Below are 20,536 nucleotides of genomic sequence, written 5' to 3' on the forward strand. Positions count from 1 at the left end.
ACCCGTAGATATACTCAGAGAGCAGCAGGTCAAAGGGACAGTGGCAGCTCAGAGCCAGCTGTGACCTGCTGGTCCAGGTGCTCAGGAAAACCGCTGTTAACGGCCACGATTGATGATCTAATCAAATTGTCATCGCAGTGACCTGCTGCAGGGGAAGAGAGGTTGGCCTAGTGTTGGTGTGTGTGTGTAAAGCGGGGGTAGATCGAGTGGGTGGGAGCAGGTGGGGTAGGCATCCACGAGGCCTTGTGCATGCTTACCGTTAGGCCAAATTGAGAGTGACAGTCTCAACAGTGAAAAGGCCTCTTTTTCCCTTTCTAAGTAATTGAGGAAACAACTCCAGCCGTCTTCCGGAGGATGTCACATAATCAGCGAGGATGACAACGCCCCTCCTAGAAGACCTTATCTGGTCTACCTCTGCTTTCTATAAAGTCTCAGCTCAAGTAGGAGAGTGTGAGGAGCCAAGTCTTTAAACAATGGAAGATAATGTTAAAATAATTAGAAGTATATGTTAAACAAAAGACCTCAAAGTTACACAGTTGCATTACTGGTTGACATAAGACTTGTTAATGAGGGGACATGATAAGTGTAAATATCTAGAGGGCCACTGTCCAGCTTCTGCTAGATATCTCAGCGCTCTAACTAGGGCTGGGTGATATGAACCAAAACTCATAACTCAATATTTTTTCTCAAAATGGCGATATACGATATTAATCTCTATGGGGTCTATTCTTCCCACTGAACTTAAGCACTTTTTTAAGCGCCTGCAGTTACGCGCTTCTCTCCTACTCATATTTTCCGGTCCAGGTTCCTGACACGCCCACCACGCGTGGCTAGCTTAAATTGTAACAAAGTCTATATTTGTAGTGCAATATAATGTTTCACCTTTTCGAGGCGGTGCACTTATTCCAGGGTTAGAAGTGCGTAAGAGGAAAATAACTTAAGCAGACGGAAGAATAAGCGCAAGGCCAGATTTTAATGGGAACACCCACATTTCAGGGACGCTCCATCCAGAGTGCCGAATTGGGATGAAGGCGCGCAGTGACTGACTTACGTACAGGGGGAAAATAGCACGCAGCCAAAAACAGCTCCGCTGTGCAGCTTTTTTGACGAGGGAGAATAGAGCCCACTCAATAAAGTCTGATCAGAAAGACAATTCTGGGTTAAATTTGCTGATGAAAAATGCCACACAGGCACAACAAACAGCTGCACAATATGTGCCACTTTTGTCTTTTTCTCCTCTAAGGGACAGCACGTGTGAGTGAGTTCTGTAGAGTGGGTTGTTTAAGGGAAGGTCTGGGTTAGGACGCAATTAGAAGTCCTGCTAACTGGGCTTTTCGTGCTTTTCTGAAAAGTTACGAAAGCTGTGACTCCTAAAGCGACAATTTTAATACAAAATAAGCTATAAAATATATATCTCAGAAATATGGAAGAATTATAAAGAAGGACACTGTTTGACTGTGTTATTTGTATTGTGTGGTTGTATAATTAAAAACAAGTAAAAAAAAAAAAAAAAGATATGTCTCGATATAGGCGATAGTGTCATTTTTTTTATATCGCTAAAATCCAAAACGCGATACATCTTGAATCTCAATATATAGACCAACCCTAGCTCCAACACACCTGAGTGCACAGATAACATATAACCAAGTCTTCAACAATATGGCAAACCTATTGAATCCAGGTGTGTTTATAACATCTAAAACATAGGACTACGGCCCTCCAGGATTGTCGCCTTGACATTATTAGATGGATTTTGTTTCGGGGCACTGAGATGTCTTTGATACACAAAGAAGAACTAACAGGTCCAAAGCAAATACACATTACCGTTTAACACTGGAGAGAAAATGTTTATATACGTGTCCTCCTCATAAGAAAATCAATTTAGCCATTTGTATTTAGCTTGAAAAGGAAAAGTTCAGGACACTGTCGAACTTAACGTTGGCCGGGTTGATTGCTGTCTTTACTGCGTGTGTGTAATCACCTTCCCCAGGATATATCCACAACTGCTTCTGGCCGGTCCAGCAGACATTAATTTAATCGCTGCTTTGCTAATTCATTGATTAATTGCTTCATTAGTGACGGCTGGCAACATTCATTTCTGCAATGACACTCTGATGTTTCAATAAAGAAAGAACAGGCTGGCAAAAGCACAGTTCTCCCTATTTTCCTCTTGTGCACAACACCCAAACCACTGTCAACAGTCAGACACAGGCGGGGTTTGTGCTACATGATCATAAAGGATGACAAAGGTGTAGGGATGTAACGATTAATTGTAAGGCAGTTAAAAATCGATTCATAGTTATCACGGTTGATATCGATTTTCTGACAATTGAATCGCAGTACTTTTTTAACCAGCAGAGGGCGCTATCCGGAAGTGTTGGCGGCGGGCGGAATACTTTCTTTCTAGCCGCCTTCTACTCTTAAATATGTTAATAAATGATTCATTACCCCTTTAGCACCGAAAGAATATCTGTAATATTACTTGAATATCTGTAAAAGTCACATTTTTCTATTAGCTCTGTCTGCTAGCATAGCTTCTCTTCTTCACTGCAAGATATCTGCATGCCAACCGACCACTGGGTTACCAGCACCCTCTGCTGGTCCAAACAAATATGACGTAAATCAGTGCAATGACGTTTTTTTTTTATTTTTTAAAGTCCAATTGTTAAGGCACAAAATACATTTTCAGTTGCACTTTTAAAAGAAAAACAACTATTATGCAGTTTTGCATTGTTTATTATAGAACCAGAATTTAAATTAATAGGCTTCATTTTCATTTGTATTATTCCTTTATTTATTTAATTCAAGATTTATTTTTAGTTAAATTGCATTGTTTTGAATAGTTTATCAAGGAATTCTTTTGACAATGAAAAATAAAAGGAAAATAATACAGTATTTTCTAGTTTTTTTTTTCCAAAAAAAAAATTTGTCTACAGTCCCATTTTGTAAAATAAATCGTGAGAGAATCGTATCGTGAACCCAGTATCGTGAATCGAATCGTATCGGGAGTTGAGTGAATCATTACATCCCTACAAAGGTGCATTTTGCACAAACACCTACAATAGAGCTTCAGAAGGATGTGACATTTTTCAAAGAAAAAAGAAAATTAAAGTCCCCCTATTACCATTTTTGATATTGTGCATGTCCAACACATCTTATTCTATTTTTAAAAAAGAAAACTGTGCTGATATCGGGTTAAAAAAGCATGCAGCATTAATTTTTTGGTTTCCTGAAACCAAGTGGTGGGTAGTGGTGGTTAATAGTTAAGAAAGCGGGCATGTAACCGGAGGGTCACTGGTTCGAACCCCACCTGGGCCATCACTTTGGGATGTTGAGCAAGTCGATTAACTAACTACTTGTGTTTTTTTCTTCTTTTTTTTCTTTAAAATGAGAGGCCGTTGCTCTGTCAGCATCTTTCAGCTAAAAAGCGACATGGCTGAAGCACACAAAAGTTTGATTCCTGGGGAAGTAAATGTTTACCTTCCATGCTCGGATGCGAGTGAATCTGAGCATGAGCTGCGGATAGACATTCCACTTGAAGGATCTATTCAGCCTTATCAATATGAATCTATTTGAGTGATGAGGAAGTAGTCAGCTCCGGTCAATGTGGCATATAGACTTTACCCCGATCTCATTGGCTATATCGCATCGGCCGATAATTTGCATTTTATGCAATTAATGTAATCGGCTATAATGTCTTAAATCGTCGATCCAATAAATGATGTCATTGTAGTGACTCATGATTAAACTTTCTGTAGATGCTCCCATTGCAGTGTTTTAGCATCTCATTCACACCAAAGAGTTCCTTGCTTTACATGACACAGCTTCATTTCACTCACATTTGTGCACAAGGCTGAAAACCTGAGCCGGGCTTCCTCCCCAGTCTACGGGCTCTGAAAGCAGAAGCAGCGTCTGCTATTAGCGCCTGTGTGTGTATGTGTGTGTTTGTATGTGTGCGTGCGCTTGTTTTGTTTATTCTCCCGTTTACTTTTGCTTTCATACCAGAGACTTCTGTCCGTTTCAGGGTGATGGTGAACACGGAAGTGTGTGTGTGGTGTGTGTGTGTGTGTGTGCCCCATCTCATCTGTGCACCTGTGAATATGGACTATAAGCAACAGCAGGTTTTGCAATGCCACAGTCAGGAAATATGCATTTGCTCCTAATGCTAATGCTAATGGAGGGTTCACGTAGTTCCAGTGTGGTCTGCCTCTGCAGCTTTACAGCAGCCATTGAGTATGAGATGGGACTCCGGTTTAATTCAACAGCTGCAACATTTATTTTGCGGATCACTAAAAACGGCATACAGCTGATAATCCATATGCTTCGGTCTCACACGCTACCTCGCTCTGCACATGGTCAAGCAACGAGGGCATTCATTCACAGTTAAAGGGCCACATTCCACTCCCTCACAGTCACAAGACTGCGTTTAGGTCCAGAAACACGGTACCGTTTGATTTTCCGTGAATCTGTATCAGGTAGTACCAAAGGACTTTGGTTGGTATCTAAAAAATAACAACCTGAATTCAAATAAGGGCGCACGGTGGTGTAGGAGGTCATGTCTATGACAGATACCACGGCACACTTTTTGACCACTTTGGTCAGAAACAGTTTCCTCCTTTTTCCCTTTCAAACAGAGACAAAGAAGCTGAGAACAGGAATTTACGACTGTTTGTTCTACCCCCACTGCTCCTTGAAGCACATGGCAGAATCTTTTCCCTTTGTGTTCTACTGTTCTCCAAGAGTTAACAATGAAACATCATAAAAGCGGTCACAAATTTTTGATAAAAGTTTGAAATGTATTTTTCTATACTGCCACTAACTCTCTTTATTCACAGGAAATCAAGGACATCCTTAGAATAAGATCATATAATTGTTATTACAGTTAAAGTGTTCCTAAAAAACATCTCTCATTAACTTTGCATAAAGTATATCATGTTTGGTGCCAGAATAACCGTGAAAATATGATCTCTGATTTTTTGTCTCATTTTGAAAGTTATACGCTAACTGGTTTCTGAGTTATTTTCATATTTCTTGTTCTAAAAGGTTTCTCATTCATTCACCCCTTATCACACATAAATGATAGCCACAACCCACAAAACATCCAAAGCATTCTAATTGGCTCCCGAAAACACGTCGACCAATAAAATTGCTTAGACCACGATAAAACCGAAGCGCAAAATTCAAATGATTGGATTTCGGTGGTGCTGGTCACTCCGGCCCCACTGCAGTGTATGTTATTCTCGTTCGTCAACTTTTATAAGTGTTCTTTCATTAGACCTTTTAAATAAGCTTGTGTGTCCCAGAGATAAAACCTCCTGTTCCAACTGAAGATGCTGAACACTGAACCAAGCCGGAAGGAGCTGAACACTGAACCACAAGAACAAAGCCTGCACACGCTGAACAAAGGCCAGACAGGCCTAACACAAGTCAGAACCAGTGGAAACCTGCTGACTAAACGAGCTGTGAAACCCACTGAACAAGGAACAGAACCGTCCAGCCTAACACAGGCCAGAACCAGGTCCAGGAAAGGACCCTTTCGGACACACTCCAGCGGTCCAGAGCGACACTTTGCTGCTTCAGACTTTTCTCGCCAGTCCGCTCTGCCACAAGAGAAGGACCAACGACCACAGACCCATCAGAACCAAGGTACTCTGGATCTCAAATTCTAATCGGGCCTAAAGTAATCGCAGCCACATGGTTCCACACTGATCTCATCATAGCTCTCGCACGCACGCACGCACACACACACACACACACACACACACACACACACACACACACACACACACACACACACACACACACACACACACACACACACACACACACACACACACACACACACACACACACACACACACACACACACACACACACACACACACACACACACACACACACACACACAGAAATCATGCTACTTTTCTTTCTTTTTACCTTTAAAGTGCATATACATTTAGTTTAGTGAGCGTAGCGCTCTTTTAGCTTTATTGCGTTAGTAGGTTTTAACTTGTTTTGATTAATAAATGTTTATACGTTGAAAAGTTGTCTGTGGTTTATGAAAATACTACAATCATAAGGTTTGTTATATGGAGAATAGACAGTCTTGACAAGAATTCACAACCCTGGATGACAAGGTATTAATAACTAATTAAGTGATCTGAAACACTAACTCGATTTCAGATGGCAAATTACTATAATATTAATGATAATTAATATTATCATTCTTCGTCCAAGCTCCTCCCCCTACAGTGGCTTAGTGGTTAGCATGTCCGCCTCACAGCAAGAAGGTTCTGGGTTCAAGCCCTGGGGTGGACACCTGGGTCCTTTATGTGTGGAGTTTGCATGTTCTCCCAGTGCTGCATGGTTTTCTTCCGGGTACCCCCGGCTTCCTCCCACAATCCAAAAATATGACTGCCCTGCGATGGACTGGCGCCCTGTCCAGGGTGTACCCCCACCCAGCGCCCAATGAGAGCTGGAGATTGGCACCGGCAGACCCCCGCGACCCTGTCAAAACAGGAATAAGTGGGTCTGAAAATGGCTGGATGGACGGAATTCATATGATCTCGCTGATCGGTGATCGGCCCAAAATCCTGACTGTGTAAAGCCTAACGGCATATCAAGAAGTCTGTGCTCAGGCTGTATGAGAAGGCAGACTGAAAAATACTAAAGAGTGTTATTACAGTTTATAATAAAGCTTCGGGGACTGGAGCCAACTTCCATTGCTCTAAACATGGACTTAGGCCACTGCAACCATTATTCTGACTAACATCGTAGATTGGTGTTCTGACAAATTCCGACATAATGTTGGTTCCGTGTAATTTGTGGCAATGCATGAAGGCTCCTGACTGCTGGTCTATTTATATTCTAGTTTCTAAAGTTGTCACACTGTTTCTAATTTCCATTCACGTACCCCTATGACAATTTGCGTACCCACTGGGAACCTAGGCCCTAGATTAATTTAGATCCCCCCCCAATCACATGAACCACTAACGGACCCACCTTGACTATGGAAGAACGGGTAATATACTGTCGACCTTTTGCTTTATTCTTCTGTCTGAACTCTTTGAGAAACATTTCCAAAACAAATAAACTTAGTGTTACCAAATACATTGTAAATAAAATGTGTGTGATTGTGCAGTAATCACAGGATGTCATGTTATTTTGGCAGTATTGTAATTGTATTAGGAGCCTCTCTGGGACCCTCTCAGTCATGGGCCCCTTGAATCCTTCTACTCATTTCTCTCCTTTCGGTACATGTACATGACCACTGACCTCTCTTTACCGAGACAAAACTTTGATAGAGAAATAGTGTTTGGTCACAGGTGTGGACTCTAAACGCCGGTGGATTAAAAATATGCTGGGCGAATATTTGAGCAAAAAGATCGTCAGCTCTTTAAAGCTCAAAGAAGCGCCTATACTATCACACACACTTCTGTACAAGTCGGCACTATATGGCCATGACTAAAGCATTAAAACTGTTCCCAAGCGAATGCACGGGCCAAACCATAAAAACTTAATGCACCTAATTTTCCAGTAATCAAAGTTTTATAGAGCTTTTAAACTAACACATTTTTAATTATCGCTTAATTTTAACAGCAATATTAACGTGATCCCTCATTCTCTGAATGTTCATTCCCCATGAAATATTGAGTAGGGTAAACAGGGGACGTGCGGTCTGCTGGCTTCTGTTCAAACAAGCAGCCAGTAAACACAACAAGGTGAGCTACAGGGTTGCCGAGGGCTTGTTGATACCAGGCAAGGACAAGGTGAGGAACACAGACCTGTGGGGAAAGCAGTTTAGTAACACAACTACTCCTCGTGTGCTTAGATTACCCTTAAGGATTCCACCAAGCCTTGACTGCTGCTGTTTGTTGGTCAGCTCTGATTCTGTCGTTTCCTTTCTTCAAACAACACCGACTGATTTTCTAGCAAGATTTAAATACTCCCGGCCTCTTCTAAAGTTACTAATTTGTTGCCGTCTCTATACAGTGCAGGAATCACAGGATGTTACTGGCTGCTGCCCTTGGGTGGCTGAAAAATTAGGCCTTACCACCCTACCACAAGCCAGAGAGACAAAGTGCTGACACAGGCAGATAAGGGAAAGAAGAAAGGGAAAGATTAAAGAGCGCATTCATTATCAATAATTAAGGAAGCTGATTTATTTTAATGAATTAAGGCTTGTCTTTATCTACCCTTTATCGCCTCCCCATCACAGTGTCTTTTTTTTTTTCATACAGACACACACACACACGTACACACTGGTGGTTCTGCTGTGACCTGACCTTTGCCTGCACTGCGTGGTCCATATTGGCAGCATGCTGGTACCAAGCGGTACTTCCGCCCCCACTCCTACTATGCAGCTTGGTTTTGGCCCAGTGTGCCAATGCAATATGGCCGGACTGCATTGCATGCTGGGACACGGCTGCAAGCCCAGGGCCCAGCACTGCAGAGCCAGATGCCTGCTTGCCGGAGCTTGGCCCCTGGCACAAGAGGCACCAGAGCCAATGAAAACATATGCATTAGATTATGCAACATAAATACTTTTGCTCGAGCGTGGGTTTTAAATCCGTACTGCGCCACAATCTGACGATGAAGGGTATCAATATTTTCATGAAGTCAGCAACATTGATTTTAAAAACTCCCTAGAGTTTCTGAGTTTAAATCGGGACACAGAAACATAGTGTGTGCACAATAAACCTGCGACAATCAGAGTCTTTTTTTCAACCATCCAAGCACTGCAGTCGAGTCAGTACGAACACTATGAATATCCCCAGCTTCATCCTGTGAGTCATCACACCTGCACTGTATGCATCGTGCTAGCTATTCATGGCTCATTTTTCTTGCATTTTAATTATTTTCTGTCAAAGAGAGTTAACATTCACTTAGTCGAAAGAAACACACCAAAACCTGAAGAAGGATAACGGAATGAAAACAAAAACAGGACTAACAAACAGTGATCTTTCCCTCACCAAGCCACCCACCTCCAGTCAAACAAAAATCTCCTTCTTCTGCGTTGTCAACACTCCAGTTTCAAGAGCGATGGCTGTATTAGTTTAAGGAGATTATTATTACAAGCATGAAAATGGCAGTAGTTTTTACAATTACCTATGAAAACAGGTATGTGAGACTGCTTGGTTGTCTTCTGGCAGCCTGTTTTTAAAGAGCTAATTACAAGCAATTGAGTCAAGGTCACTGCTGTCCATCACTCTCTCAGACCTCTGAAGTGTTAGTTTAGGTGCCTAAAGCAGTGCAGAAGAAGTTTTGAAAAGCAAATAATACCAAAAGATGAAGATTAATAGTAAATTAAGTGATTAATAAACCCAAGCTGTGAAGCAAAACAGAAACAGATGAATCATTTTTGGGTAAAGTCACATATTTTCGTGCTAAATGTTGTAAGAGGTGATGCTCATTCTTCACTACTGACATCAAACATGTTTTTTTTTTTTTTCTTTCCCCATGTTTCTCCTTCTCTTTGCAGCGCTAGTTAACACCACACAAGAAGTAATGAATGTAACCTTTCTCTATTCTCTCCTCTTTTCATAGAAGAACTCTATTGTTCTGCTGCGACTGAGCTGAAACAAGCTATTTTTGATGTGCAACACTCAATCACACTGAACATTTGATTGAATTAGTAGGTGTTGCATTGTGTATTTTCTTCCCCTCCCTAAACAGACTGCATTGCATGCACCTCACCTGACTAAATAGAAATGACTTTCTACTTGGCTCTAAACTCTGTTACAAAAACATCTATGTTGGCGATCACCTGTGATATCGGAAACTTGTGGTCCTCACAAGTGATTTTCTGTGCGAAAGCGCACACTCTTTGGCAGATTAAAGGACAAAAAGCCCTCATCTTCGCACCAAGCCTGCAGTGAGGAGTGGTGGTGTGACTGAGACGGAGACCTAGTTGTGTCACTTTCTAACAGTTCAGCTCTATCTCGCTCTCCCTTTCTCTCTCTCTCTCTGTCTCTCTCTCTCTCTCTCTCTCTCTCTCTCTCACCCAAAACCTGTCAGATAGTTGGGAGTCTGTCATCTCAGCCTTCCTCCACTCCGATTCATCTTCCTCTTCTATCCCGCTGGGGTTAGGACAATATAAGAAGCTAATTTTAGCATTTTATTTAAAGTCCGATATGACCGGGGCTAGTCACGGCTGCCCCGCTTCACCAATTAGTGAGGAGTGATTACAAAGAGACACTGTGACCTGATTATGTACAGGTGGAGCCAAAACGTATTTTTATTGATGTGAAAGTTACTACTTTATAAAGGCCTTTAAAAAAAAAAATGGCACTGACTTTTTGCTGGGTTTTCTTTATCTGGTTAACAACAACATGTGTTGGGGATTTTGTTTTCAGGAGCACTTCTGTTATCCTTAGAAAAAAAAAAAAAGGTAGAGTTGAGGTTCACAGATTGAGTTTAAATTCAGGCTTTGGTCTTACTGTGGGATATGTCTAGTTCAGGGCTGGGGTCAATTATAATTTTAATTGCGTAATTGATCATTACGATTATGGTGTAATTATAATTGTAGTTGTCATGTAAATTGTATAAAAATTGGTAATTATAATTTAAGGCAAAATTGAGGAACCATGTTACAGTTCTATGTAGGGGTGTTGAAAAAAATTAATTCGGCGATATATCATGATTCTCGGATCAATTCAAAATGCATCCATATCATTTTTTTTTTTTTTTTTTTTTTTTTAATTAACCAGGAAAGTCTTTTCCACTACAGGATACATTGTAACTGCACAAAGAAGTGCACTGAAACCTGGCCATGTTGACCAGCTTGTGTTTTTTCAATAAAATCTAAAAAGAAAGTACTAACTTTCTGCATTTATTTGTTGTTCTAGGCATAAACCTCAGTTAAAGTTGCACTAAAGTCAAAGATGGTTTAAAAGGTTGTATGTTATTATTTTTATTTTAAGTTGTTGGCACATGGCATGTTAAGGCCAATGTATTGAGTGTAAAATATGCCAAAAAAATATATTTCATACAGATTTGTTGTTTCTTAAGTCATATATATATATATATATATATATATATATATATATAAATGTTTTGCAATAATTGCCTTATACTTTAATATGGGGATATATTGTATCGTATCGTGACATATGTATCGAGATACAAATCGTATCGGCAGATGCCAGGCAATACACACCCCTAGTTCTATGTATGGGGCGGCAAAGGCACTGGGGAAATGGCAGTCATTACATCTTAAATAAATAAATGCACAAGTTTACGTTGACATTTAGGACTCTTATTCCCTCAATTGAAAGGATGTTTGGGGATAATGACATCATTTATCAAGATGATAAAATGCATCTTGTCATAGAGAAAAAACTGTGAAAACTTTCCTTGAAGAAAGACACAGGGTCAATGTGATGGCCTGCAAATAGCCCGGATCTCAATCTGTTGAGGAAATTGAATAAAATGGTGCATGGACAAAGCTGTATCCTGTAAAGCTCATCTGGCAACAGCAAAAGTTGGAATCAGATTGATGAAGAATACTGTTAGTCACTGGTTAAGTCCATGCATGTGGTGCAACAAAGTACTAGTGGTGTGTTGTAGCGGGTTTTTTTTTCATGATTCCATAATTTTTTTTCCTCAGAAGTGAGAGATTCCATAATGTTTTCCCTCTGCTTGATCTAAAAAACCAATTGTTATTGACTACCACCATTTTGCTTTTCTTGATTTCTTTTAGTGTTTCTTAAAGCTACAAAGTTGCCATTTTTAGTGACTTCAAAAACAAATTAGATGATAGATATTTGTTTTTAGTGTATTTTACAGCTGATTTAGGAGCTGTTATCATAAGAAATGCTAAAAGAAAGCTAACACAAGAGGAAGGTTAGTGTAATTAGTAATGTAATTAAGGTCAGGCTCTCCTAAAGATCCCAAAAACTAAATTTAAAACCCGAGGAGACCTGGTGTTACAGGCTGTGGCCCCCAGACTCTGGAATAACCTGCACCAGTCTCTACAGGAGCTCAACTGTGTGGACATTTTTAAAAAACTGTTGGAGACTTTGCTTTTCAGCAACGCTTTTAATCATCTGTTTTTTATCCTTTTATGATGGTGCTCTTATGATGTTTATGCACCCATGTTTTATTATTCTATTATGATGTTGCACTTGTATTTTCACCACAGCTCTGTAAAGCACTGTGTGATTTTATCTGCAAAAAGTGCTTCATAAATAAATTACTTATACTTAATTGAACTTTAATAATTGAGAACGTAATTGTGTAATTGACTTTGAGGATAACAAATGATTGTAATTGAAGTGTAATTGGATAAAATGCTGGTCACAGTAATCATAATTGGATTGTAATTGAATATGGGTAATTGAAAATGTAATTATAACTGAAAAATGTAAATGACCCCCAACCCTGGTGTAGGAACACTAGTTTACACTGTGTTAAGGTATTTGGCGTTGCTAATACTGCCATTCTAAGTCACTGTGAGAGACCTCCATTCTTCATCATGAGACACGATCAAGCATGGCTTGATATTTGAGATCCCAGATGGTTTGGGCAAAGTGGAGCGTGGTTTAACCTACGGGCCGATCAGGCAGACTCCTCCTCCTCCTCTTTTCCTTTGACTAAAAGATCTCCCTGTTGTTCTAAAAATACCTGAACAGGGCCATGGAGATGGTGATGAAACTGCCTCTGTGACACCGTCCCACTGCAATCCATCTCCCTACCGCCTGCCAGCCAGCATATGTTTGCAATTGGCTCAGCCCAACCGTCCCCATTGCCTCTCAAACCCACCTGCCCCTCCTCACTGGTCCCCAGTTGCTGGTTCAGATGCAGCCCCAACGTGCACGCACACGCGCACACACACACAGTATCTCCTTCTCCCTCAGATAACATCCTCATCTCCAGGTCTGGGCTTTCAAAGCCAGTGTGGTTATCAATCATCAGGGCAGCACTGTCAGCTTGGACCAAACTACACATGTACACACACGCATACTCATATACTCTCTCTTCTTTTCTTCCTCTCCCCTCTGTCTATCTCTCTGTCATCACATCCCTCTCTGTCTCCTTTCTACTTCTTCTCCCTCTTCCGTCCTCTGGCCCCTCGCCTACATTTGCCCAAATTTGTTCCACTTAATAAGCCCTCCCCAATGACCTTGTGCTAATTAAGCTGCACTGTGCTGGAAATATGATGGTTAATTAATGATGAGATAAATTCTGTCTGCAGGACTGTCAGAAAAATGATGACACCGTGTTTTACAGGTTTAAATAGAACAAACCTTGTGGCTGTCCTCCCTCCTAGCCGTGTGAGCATGTGTGAGCATGTGTGTGTGTGTGTGTGTGCGTGTTCACTCTGTTCCCGTTGAAGTGAATCTAACTCATAAAGCTTTGCAGGGAGCCTTGACAGTTTGTGTTTAACTATAAATACACTAATCATTTGGATGTACAGTCGTTGCAGTGTTTCATTTCCCAACATGTATGACACCTGTGTACGACTTTAGATAACAATTGCTATCAGTGACGTGCAGTCAGGGTAGGCAGTGCCTTCCCAAGGGTGAATTGATATTTTGATTATTTGTTTAAATTATAATTATAATTTTTTCTTTCCATTTCCGATAGCCTACAGTACCTATAAGTTTGAAAGTGTCAACATTTGGTGCCTTTCATAGCCCAAATGACTAAACATCGCTATTTCCTAACCGTTGTAAGGCAAGAGGAGGCCACACCCCTTCTCAAAGGCACGATGCTGCTCTGCCTCTGTTTCCATAGCGTGTTTTTACGTGTTTGCGCATGCGCAGTCAGTTCCCCAAGATGACAACCGGTTATGTAAAAAGGCAGCTCTCTACGCTGCCTTTGGATGTAATTGTGCTATGCTAAATCCTACACCTAAGTTCACAGTGCATTAGTGAATTGAAATCACGTGACCGCTGCTGCTACGTTCTCTAGCTAGTGGGCGGGATAACACTACAGTCAGGATGACAGCGCGAGAGACAATAAAGAAACTTTTGTTTGAGGAAAAACAACAACTTTTAAAAGATGAGAGACCAACACCTGAGCTACCAGACCTTCAGCAAAGGTAAGGTCAGAAAATTGTTCGTATTTTCTACAGTGGATGGTACAAAAGGTAGGATTGGCTTTGTCGATGCTCCTCACTGAGGCTGTTCCGAGTTGTTGTTGTTGTCATTTTCTCCGTGTTTCTGTGTTTCCAACACAAACAACGGATGCACTGCCGTGTCATGAGATATATCTTGTTGGGAGAGTATGGAGGCTATATTGAATCATTATTTATGTTTCTTTAATGGTGTTTTATGATGGTGATTTTGTTAGATGATAAATACTTGTTCATGCGGATGTTGTTGGGTTTCTTATTATGAATTTTATATTTTGATAAGCGAATTCAGATGACTTTGTTGTAAATTGCTTTATACAAATAAAGTTGAATTGAATTGAATTGAATTGATTTAACACTTACCAGCAGAAACATATGGAACTGTCATTGGTGTTGACATTGGTGGTCTCGATTTGTGATGCCCTGCCTACCCAACCCTGATCATGACATGTCACTCATTGTTTATATATATATGTGTGTGTGTGTGTGTGTCTATCATTATAGAGCACTTTGAAACGATGAAATTAATATAAGGCAATATTTGCTATTCAATTTATGATCAATAGAGCGACGAGCGACATACTATTACTATCTGATGTAAACTTGTTTCTTTTAATACAGGCCTAATTGAGCTTTTCTTTAAGAAATGGGACAGGACAAAAGGATTTACATTGTTGAAGTATTTAAAACTACCAATGGACCTTGTTTTAAAAAGGCTGAAAATTTTTATCTAATTTTGGATTTTTTTTATATAATATTCTCAACAGTTTATAACTGATTTGTTTGTTTGTTAGCAGGATTACATAAAATGTGCTACAGATTTGAACCAAAGATAGACTTACATTATGCTAGAGTACATGAAAATGTGGACAGGATCCGGATCAATTTACTGATTCTGATTATTTAATGTAAAAATTTGTATCTTGGTTTGCAATTGACCAATTTTTATGAAATTTTACTCAGTTGTCGGGTTGGTTCTATAATGACCCTATCAACTTTCATCTAGATCAGATCCGGATTGTGCATTTCATCGTAGTTTTATTCAAAAAAATAACTGCGGATGCCCATATAGTTGGACCTACTGCATTTACTTATTGTTGTATTTATTTATTTACTTTGTCAAGCACATTAAATTAGGAAGAAACTCTTTAGAAAAGGGAAGAAAACATGTTGATTAGAGTGTCGTGGTAGTATTGTGCATTTTGAAGTTTCCAAACAAACATTATTTTAAAACTATTTCCCTCTGGATGTACTAAAATGCTTTTTATGTATTTCATGTTTAAAGTAAAAGTGTACAACTGTGGGTATAGAATACATACAGATGTCAGCTGACTTTGTAAAAAATAAAAAATAAAGGTGACAGTTGAAAAAAAGTGGGGAAGAAACATATTATTGAAGCAGCTGAGGATATGAAAGATTTGTCTCCATCTCATCCAGATGAACAGCTGACACTGGGAATTTAGTCGATAATGTCTGAGAGATGGAGAGGCATGTGGTTGGGCTGCTTACTTCCATATCTGAAGCCACTTGTCACATCTAATGCAGGGTGTTGTCAAAAGTATCAATTTGGTTGTGGAGTAATGAAAAAGCGCGTCTGTTTCTATTTTAGCAGCTTGCCTGACAGATTGAGAGGTACTTAACATCTCATTTTGGTTTGTAAGGGTTGTGTCTCACACACATACACACAAACATGGCCACGCACACTAACAGCAGGGCTTGCTTCTGATCGACAGGGCCAAGCGGGGGGACATTACACAAACACATGCAAAAATTGTAAAAGAAACATCATTCATTCCAAATGCATTAGCTTTGACAGAAAAAAAAGGCCTGTGAGCAGGACACAGAGGCCGACAGAAGCAGTGAAAGCCATTTAACTCATTAGGGAAAGGGAGGATCTCAGGTTATATTTAACTTCAACTTCAACGCTGATGGATTTTGCTGCTTTTTTTTTTTTTTTACCTAAAAGCTTGCAGGCCTCCATGGAGGGTGTAGCAGTCGTCCTTCAGACACTGGAGAAATAATTGACTTCTATCTGTTGCTTTCATCTCTAAAAACACGCGCGTAGATGTTTGACAGTAAGGCTTGGAATTATTTTTGATAAGCTATGGCTTACTTCTTTTTTTGTTCTTTTTTTGTTTAGAAATATAAGAAGTAAAGTAGGGGACTGAAGAGACTCTTTTAGGTTGAAATCCCTGTTCTTACCTCTCCTTACGCTGGCCGATTCCATGTTTCCCCAGCAGGTGTGTACTCAGGTGTTTTTTCATCACAAAGGCCCATCTGTTAAACAAACAAGAGCTCCATGAAAATACAGATATTCACCAACATACAAGTCAAAAAAACACACTGTCCAAAAGTTGATTCTATCCATCCACACAGACAAAGTTGGTTTGTTTTTGTTAAATAATCAAAACTATAATAAACTATTTATCTATATATTTAAAAAAGTTAATAATTCATGTCCAAATAAATAGAAAAGAAAAAGTTGCATTTTCCTGTATATGAGAACAGATTTTTCAGAAAGTTTCATCCAAATGTCATGTTGGATTGTGTTTGTGTGTTTTCTCTTTTATGGTTATTCTGCTTTGCACTGCCAACATGTTGTTGGTGTGCAAAGAGTTAAGTGAGGTTAGCTTGAGCAGCCTGGTTGGTGTTGTTCATGCAGAACATTATGATCAGCTCATACTGTATTTATTGTCTTCTTTTCAGTTATCCTCGGCTTTACACATCTGCCACCCTGCTTTGCTTCTCTCTAATCTGTATTTGTTGCAGTTTTTTTTTTTTGCTGTTACCATTGTCCTCTACTTCAGTGTTTCTCAAATAGGGGTACGCGAAGGCACTACAGGGGGTACTTGAGAGAGAGAGAGAGAGAGAGAGAGAGAGAGAGAGAGAGGACAATTAACGAATGAAAGCATTCAAAATATGGGGTTTTATTTCTAGTTAAAAAACAATAATCAAATATTACCAGCAACTCACAAAACGACAACAAAAATGCAAAGGTAAAATGAAAATATACCAAATAATAAAAAAAACAATCAAAAAACAACAAAATACACAAAATGACACCAAAAACACACAAAATGGGATTAAAAAAAACAGAAACATACAAAACGACATAAGAAACCAAACACACACACACACACACACACACACACACACAAAATAAGAGAAAAATATAATGAACGATAAAACAAACAGACAACAAAATACACAAAATGAAAACAAAAACACAAAAAGACCCCACCCAAAAAAAAAAAAAAAAACACAAAATGGTAACAGAAATGATCTTCATTCAAACATGAACAAGGCTCAGTCTTGGTCCCACACCAGGAGGGAGATGACTGGAAATTATAAAAACTAAATATTGGCACTAAATATTGTTTCATTCACTTATTTACAAAATGAGATTCTTTAAAATGTGTGTTATCATTCACTCATTCATCATTATGTTCTATAGCAGTTTTTTTTTTTTTTTTTTACAGAATTCTGACTAAAATGTAGTCGTCGGACAAAGGGGGTACTTGGATTCAAAGTAAGAGAAAGGGGTACTTGAGCCAAAAGAGTTTGAGAACCACTGCTCTACTTTTCATAGAAACTTTGTTAAATCTATTATCATATTTGATCCTTTTTTCGGAGAAACCATTTCAAGCGTCACACAAGCTCCGCCCTTTACACATTTCCACGGACCAAGATTTCAACCAATAACCCACTTTGAAATCAAAATATGAATTCACTAAAGGTTTTTCTGCACTAAAATGACACAGGCAGGTCTGTAGTGAGACTAACTTTTCCTTTTAATAAATAAAAAAAATCACAACCTTGTTTCTTGTATTACAAGCCTATACACCCCCACACACACACACACACAGACATGCACACACACACACATAAGCAAAAACAACAGTGTGTGGCTGCTCCACAGTGGCCACAGAGTCCTGACGTTCACCGTGTCTCCTAAACTGCACATGAAAGCATAATGAACGGATGACAGGACTAACTACCATGACGTCCGAGCGGCCTCACCAGTGTTTTCATCCTCTGGCCTTTTTCATTTAGCATCCATCAATTCTCATTATTGTGCAGCTGAGAGACAATGACCACATCTGAGAAGCCAGGTTGGAGCAAAATGAAAGGGGACTGAGCGCAGTCGTGTGGTTGGTACTGTCAACGCACACATTTGTGCTCCTCCTCCTCCTCTTTCTTCTTCTCCTCTGGACGCTTTCACTTTCCCCCTTTCTAACCAAATTACTATTCTATTTTCTCCTCAGTGAGTCCGTCTGCGCCTTTCTCAAGCTTTCCACTCAACTTCTCTAGTCAGTTTATCATGACGATAAAGCATAATTATTTCACCATTTATGTAGTGATGTCAGCTGTTGCCCTTCTCCATCCTTGCACCCCCCCTCTGATGTCTGAACAACACACACACACACACACACACACACACACACACACACACACACACACACACACACACACACACACACACACACACACACACACACACACACACACACACACACACACACACACACACACACACACACACACACACACACACACACACACACACACACACACACACTGGTGTCCTCCATCTCGTCATAGCCCCAGAGCCCCGTCCATCACTGCGGCCTAAGGCCTCCTCTAACCAGCGCCACCATATAAATATTCAAACATGTTCCTCTGTTTTGCCTCATTATTATCACTTCACATTTTCACAATCTTCTCCAACTCAATCCATCCGTCTGTCCAGAGTCTTGCCGCCGAGTTAAACTGGGAGCATCTTATAAATTCTAATCAGGGAGAATAGCAAGATCAAAATGTTGAGCTTTTCTGGCCTGCTGCGACTGACTGATGGCATCATCTATAAATAAACACACAGTACGGATAAGAGACTTCAGAGAGTACGGGTAAGGAATCGCGCAGCCTTCCATCGCCTTCTCACGTACTTGTTTAAGTCGTCGTGTTTAGACACGTAGGAGAAAAGAGCTTGCAAACATTTCTGTTAATTATGTATTACAGCTGTCCTTCATAAACCTAATTACAGAGTGCTGAAAGGCAACAGAGCCTATTTGCATATGCGCATGAAAGACAAGACATATGCAAAATATGATTTTAATTAGCATTCTTTGATAGCGAGGGCTACAAATCAGACTGGCATGTTGTGAGATTTTCATCTCGCTTCTTTTTTTTTTTTTTGTGGATTCTTCTCACTGAGACAGGAGTGCAAGATGCTCAATGCCCTGTGGTAGCACCTGGCACATACATACACACACAAGAAATAGTTGCTCACAAAACATGTACAATGACAAACAACCAGAGAGAAATCACAAAACCTCTGAGCACACAAGATGGTGGTACTAACATGCTCACAAATGGCTATCCGTAGTGTGATTATCTGTGATTCAGCAGGCTACGTCTGATAACACTGTTCACAAACACAAGCAACACACAAATGTTGATAGGAATAGAGACAAAAATGGCAATTATTGTGCACAAACCAACCAACATCCACAAGTACTTAATCTTTCATGCATTGCAGTGAAAGATCCTGTATCTAAACGGTAAAGGGGCAAATCCATTAGTTTAAGGCTGTGTGTAATCAGCACGTGGCTCCTGGTGTGTGCTTCCTCCACCATCCAGGTCAAGGCCTCAGCTTGTCGTCCTGCTGCCTAGGGCTGCATCATCAACCCCAACTATCAAGCCTTGATGGTTATTGTAACAAAGGGATACTTTAACATGCCATTCATCCATATCAATTCTCTACCCCCCCATGAATGGAACTAATAATGCTGTGCCTCTGCCCTCCAGGGAGGCTTATAATATCCATTGCAGATATGGAGGAGGATAAAAAAAGAAAAGGCAAGACGGAGGCTTTGGCGTTCGACTTTCCCTTCAGACTAATCGGTGCGCCACAGCTCGTTAGGTCCGTGACGTGCCGGAGCTTTACCGATAAGCAGGGGAGACACGGCTCAATTACCCACAGTTACAATCTTTCTCTTCTTCTTCTTCCCTCCCGCCGCCTGACGATGAAGAGATAACATGTCAATATTTGATACAAAAAACTTCATTTGCCTAATGGGGCGCCAGAATAAGCCCATCTACTGGTCCAGAAGCGCCAGAGATCTAAGAAAAGGCCTCAAGCCAGATTTGGCTTAGATGTGCCACAGAGCAAACAGACACCCAAATGCCCACCATATTAGATACCACATAGACTGCAGAGATGAAGCCAGGTCGGGTACTAACGGCTTCGTTTAACAGCTCTCCACCAGCAATATCAAAAATGTTAGAGGGAAAATCAGGTGCTTTATAAGGAAAAAAAACATCAGGATATTCAAATTCAACTTTGAAGTCTCAAGATGGAACTGATAGATGTCCAACTTTGGTGCAAAAGTGACAGAAATGCCAAAACAGATACAGTAGATAGAAGCAGAGATAGAAACAAGTCCCACTGGAAAAAAC

The 20,536-nt window shown here is 40.2% G+C and overlaps 1 protein-coding gene across 1 annotated transcript in view; it reads right to left on the reverse strand.

Moving 5' to 3' along the window:
* Window positions 1–20,536, reverse strand: part of znf407 (zinc finger protein 407) — a 229,658-nt gene that overhangs the window by 112,744 nt on the left and 96,378 nt on the right. The window contains exon 5 of the mRNA XM_028471626.1: window positions 16,280–16,354. Within this exon, the coding sequence (XP_028327427.1) occupies window positions 16,280–16,354 (75 nt within the window). The remainder of the gene's footprint in view (window positions 1–16,279; window positions 16,355–20,536) is intronic.

The sequence above is a fragment of the Gouania willdenowi genome, chromosome 16 (assembly GCF_900634775.1).
Source record: "Gouania willdenowi chromosome 16, fGouWil2.1, whole genome shotgun sequence".
Classification (NCBI taxonomy): domain Eukaryota; kingdom Metazoa; phylum Chordata; class Actinopteri; order Blenniiformes; family Gobiesocidae; genus Gouania; species Gouania willdenowi.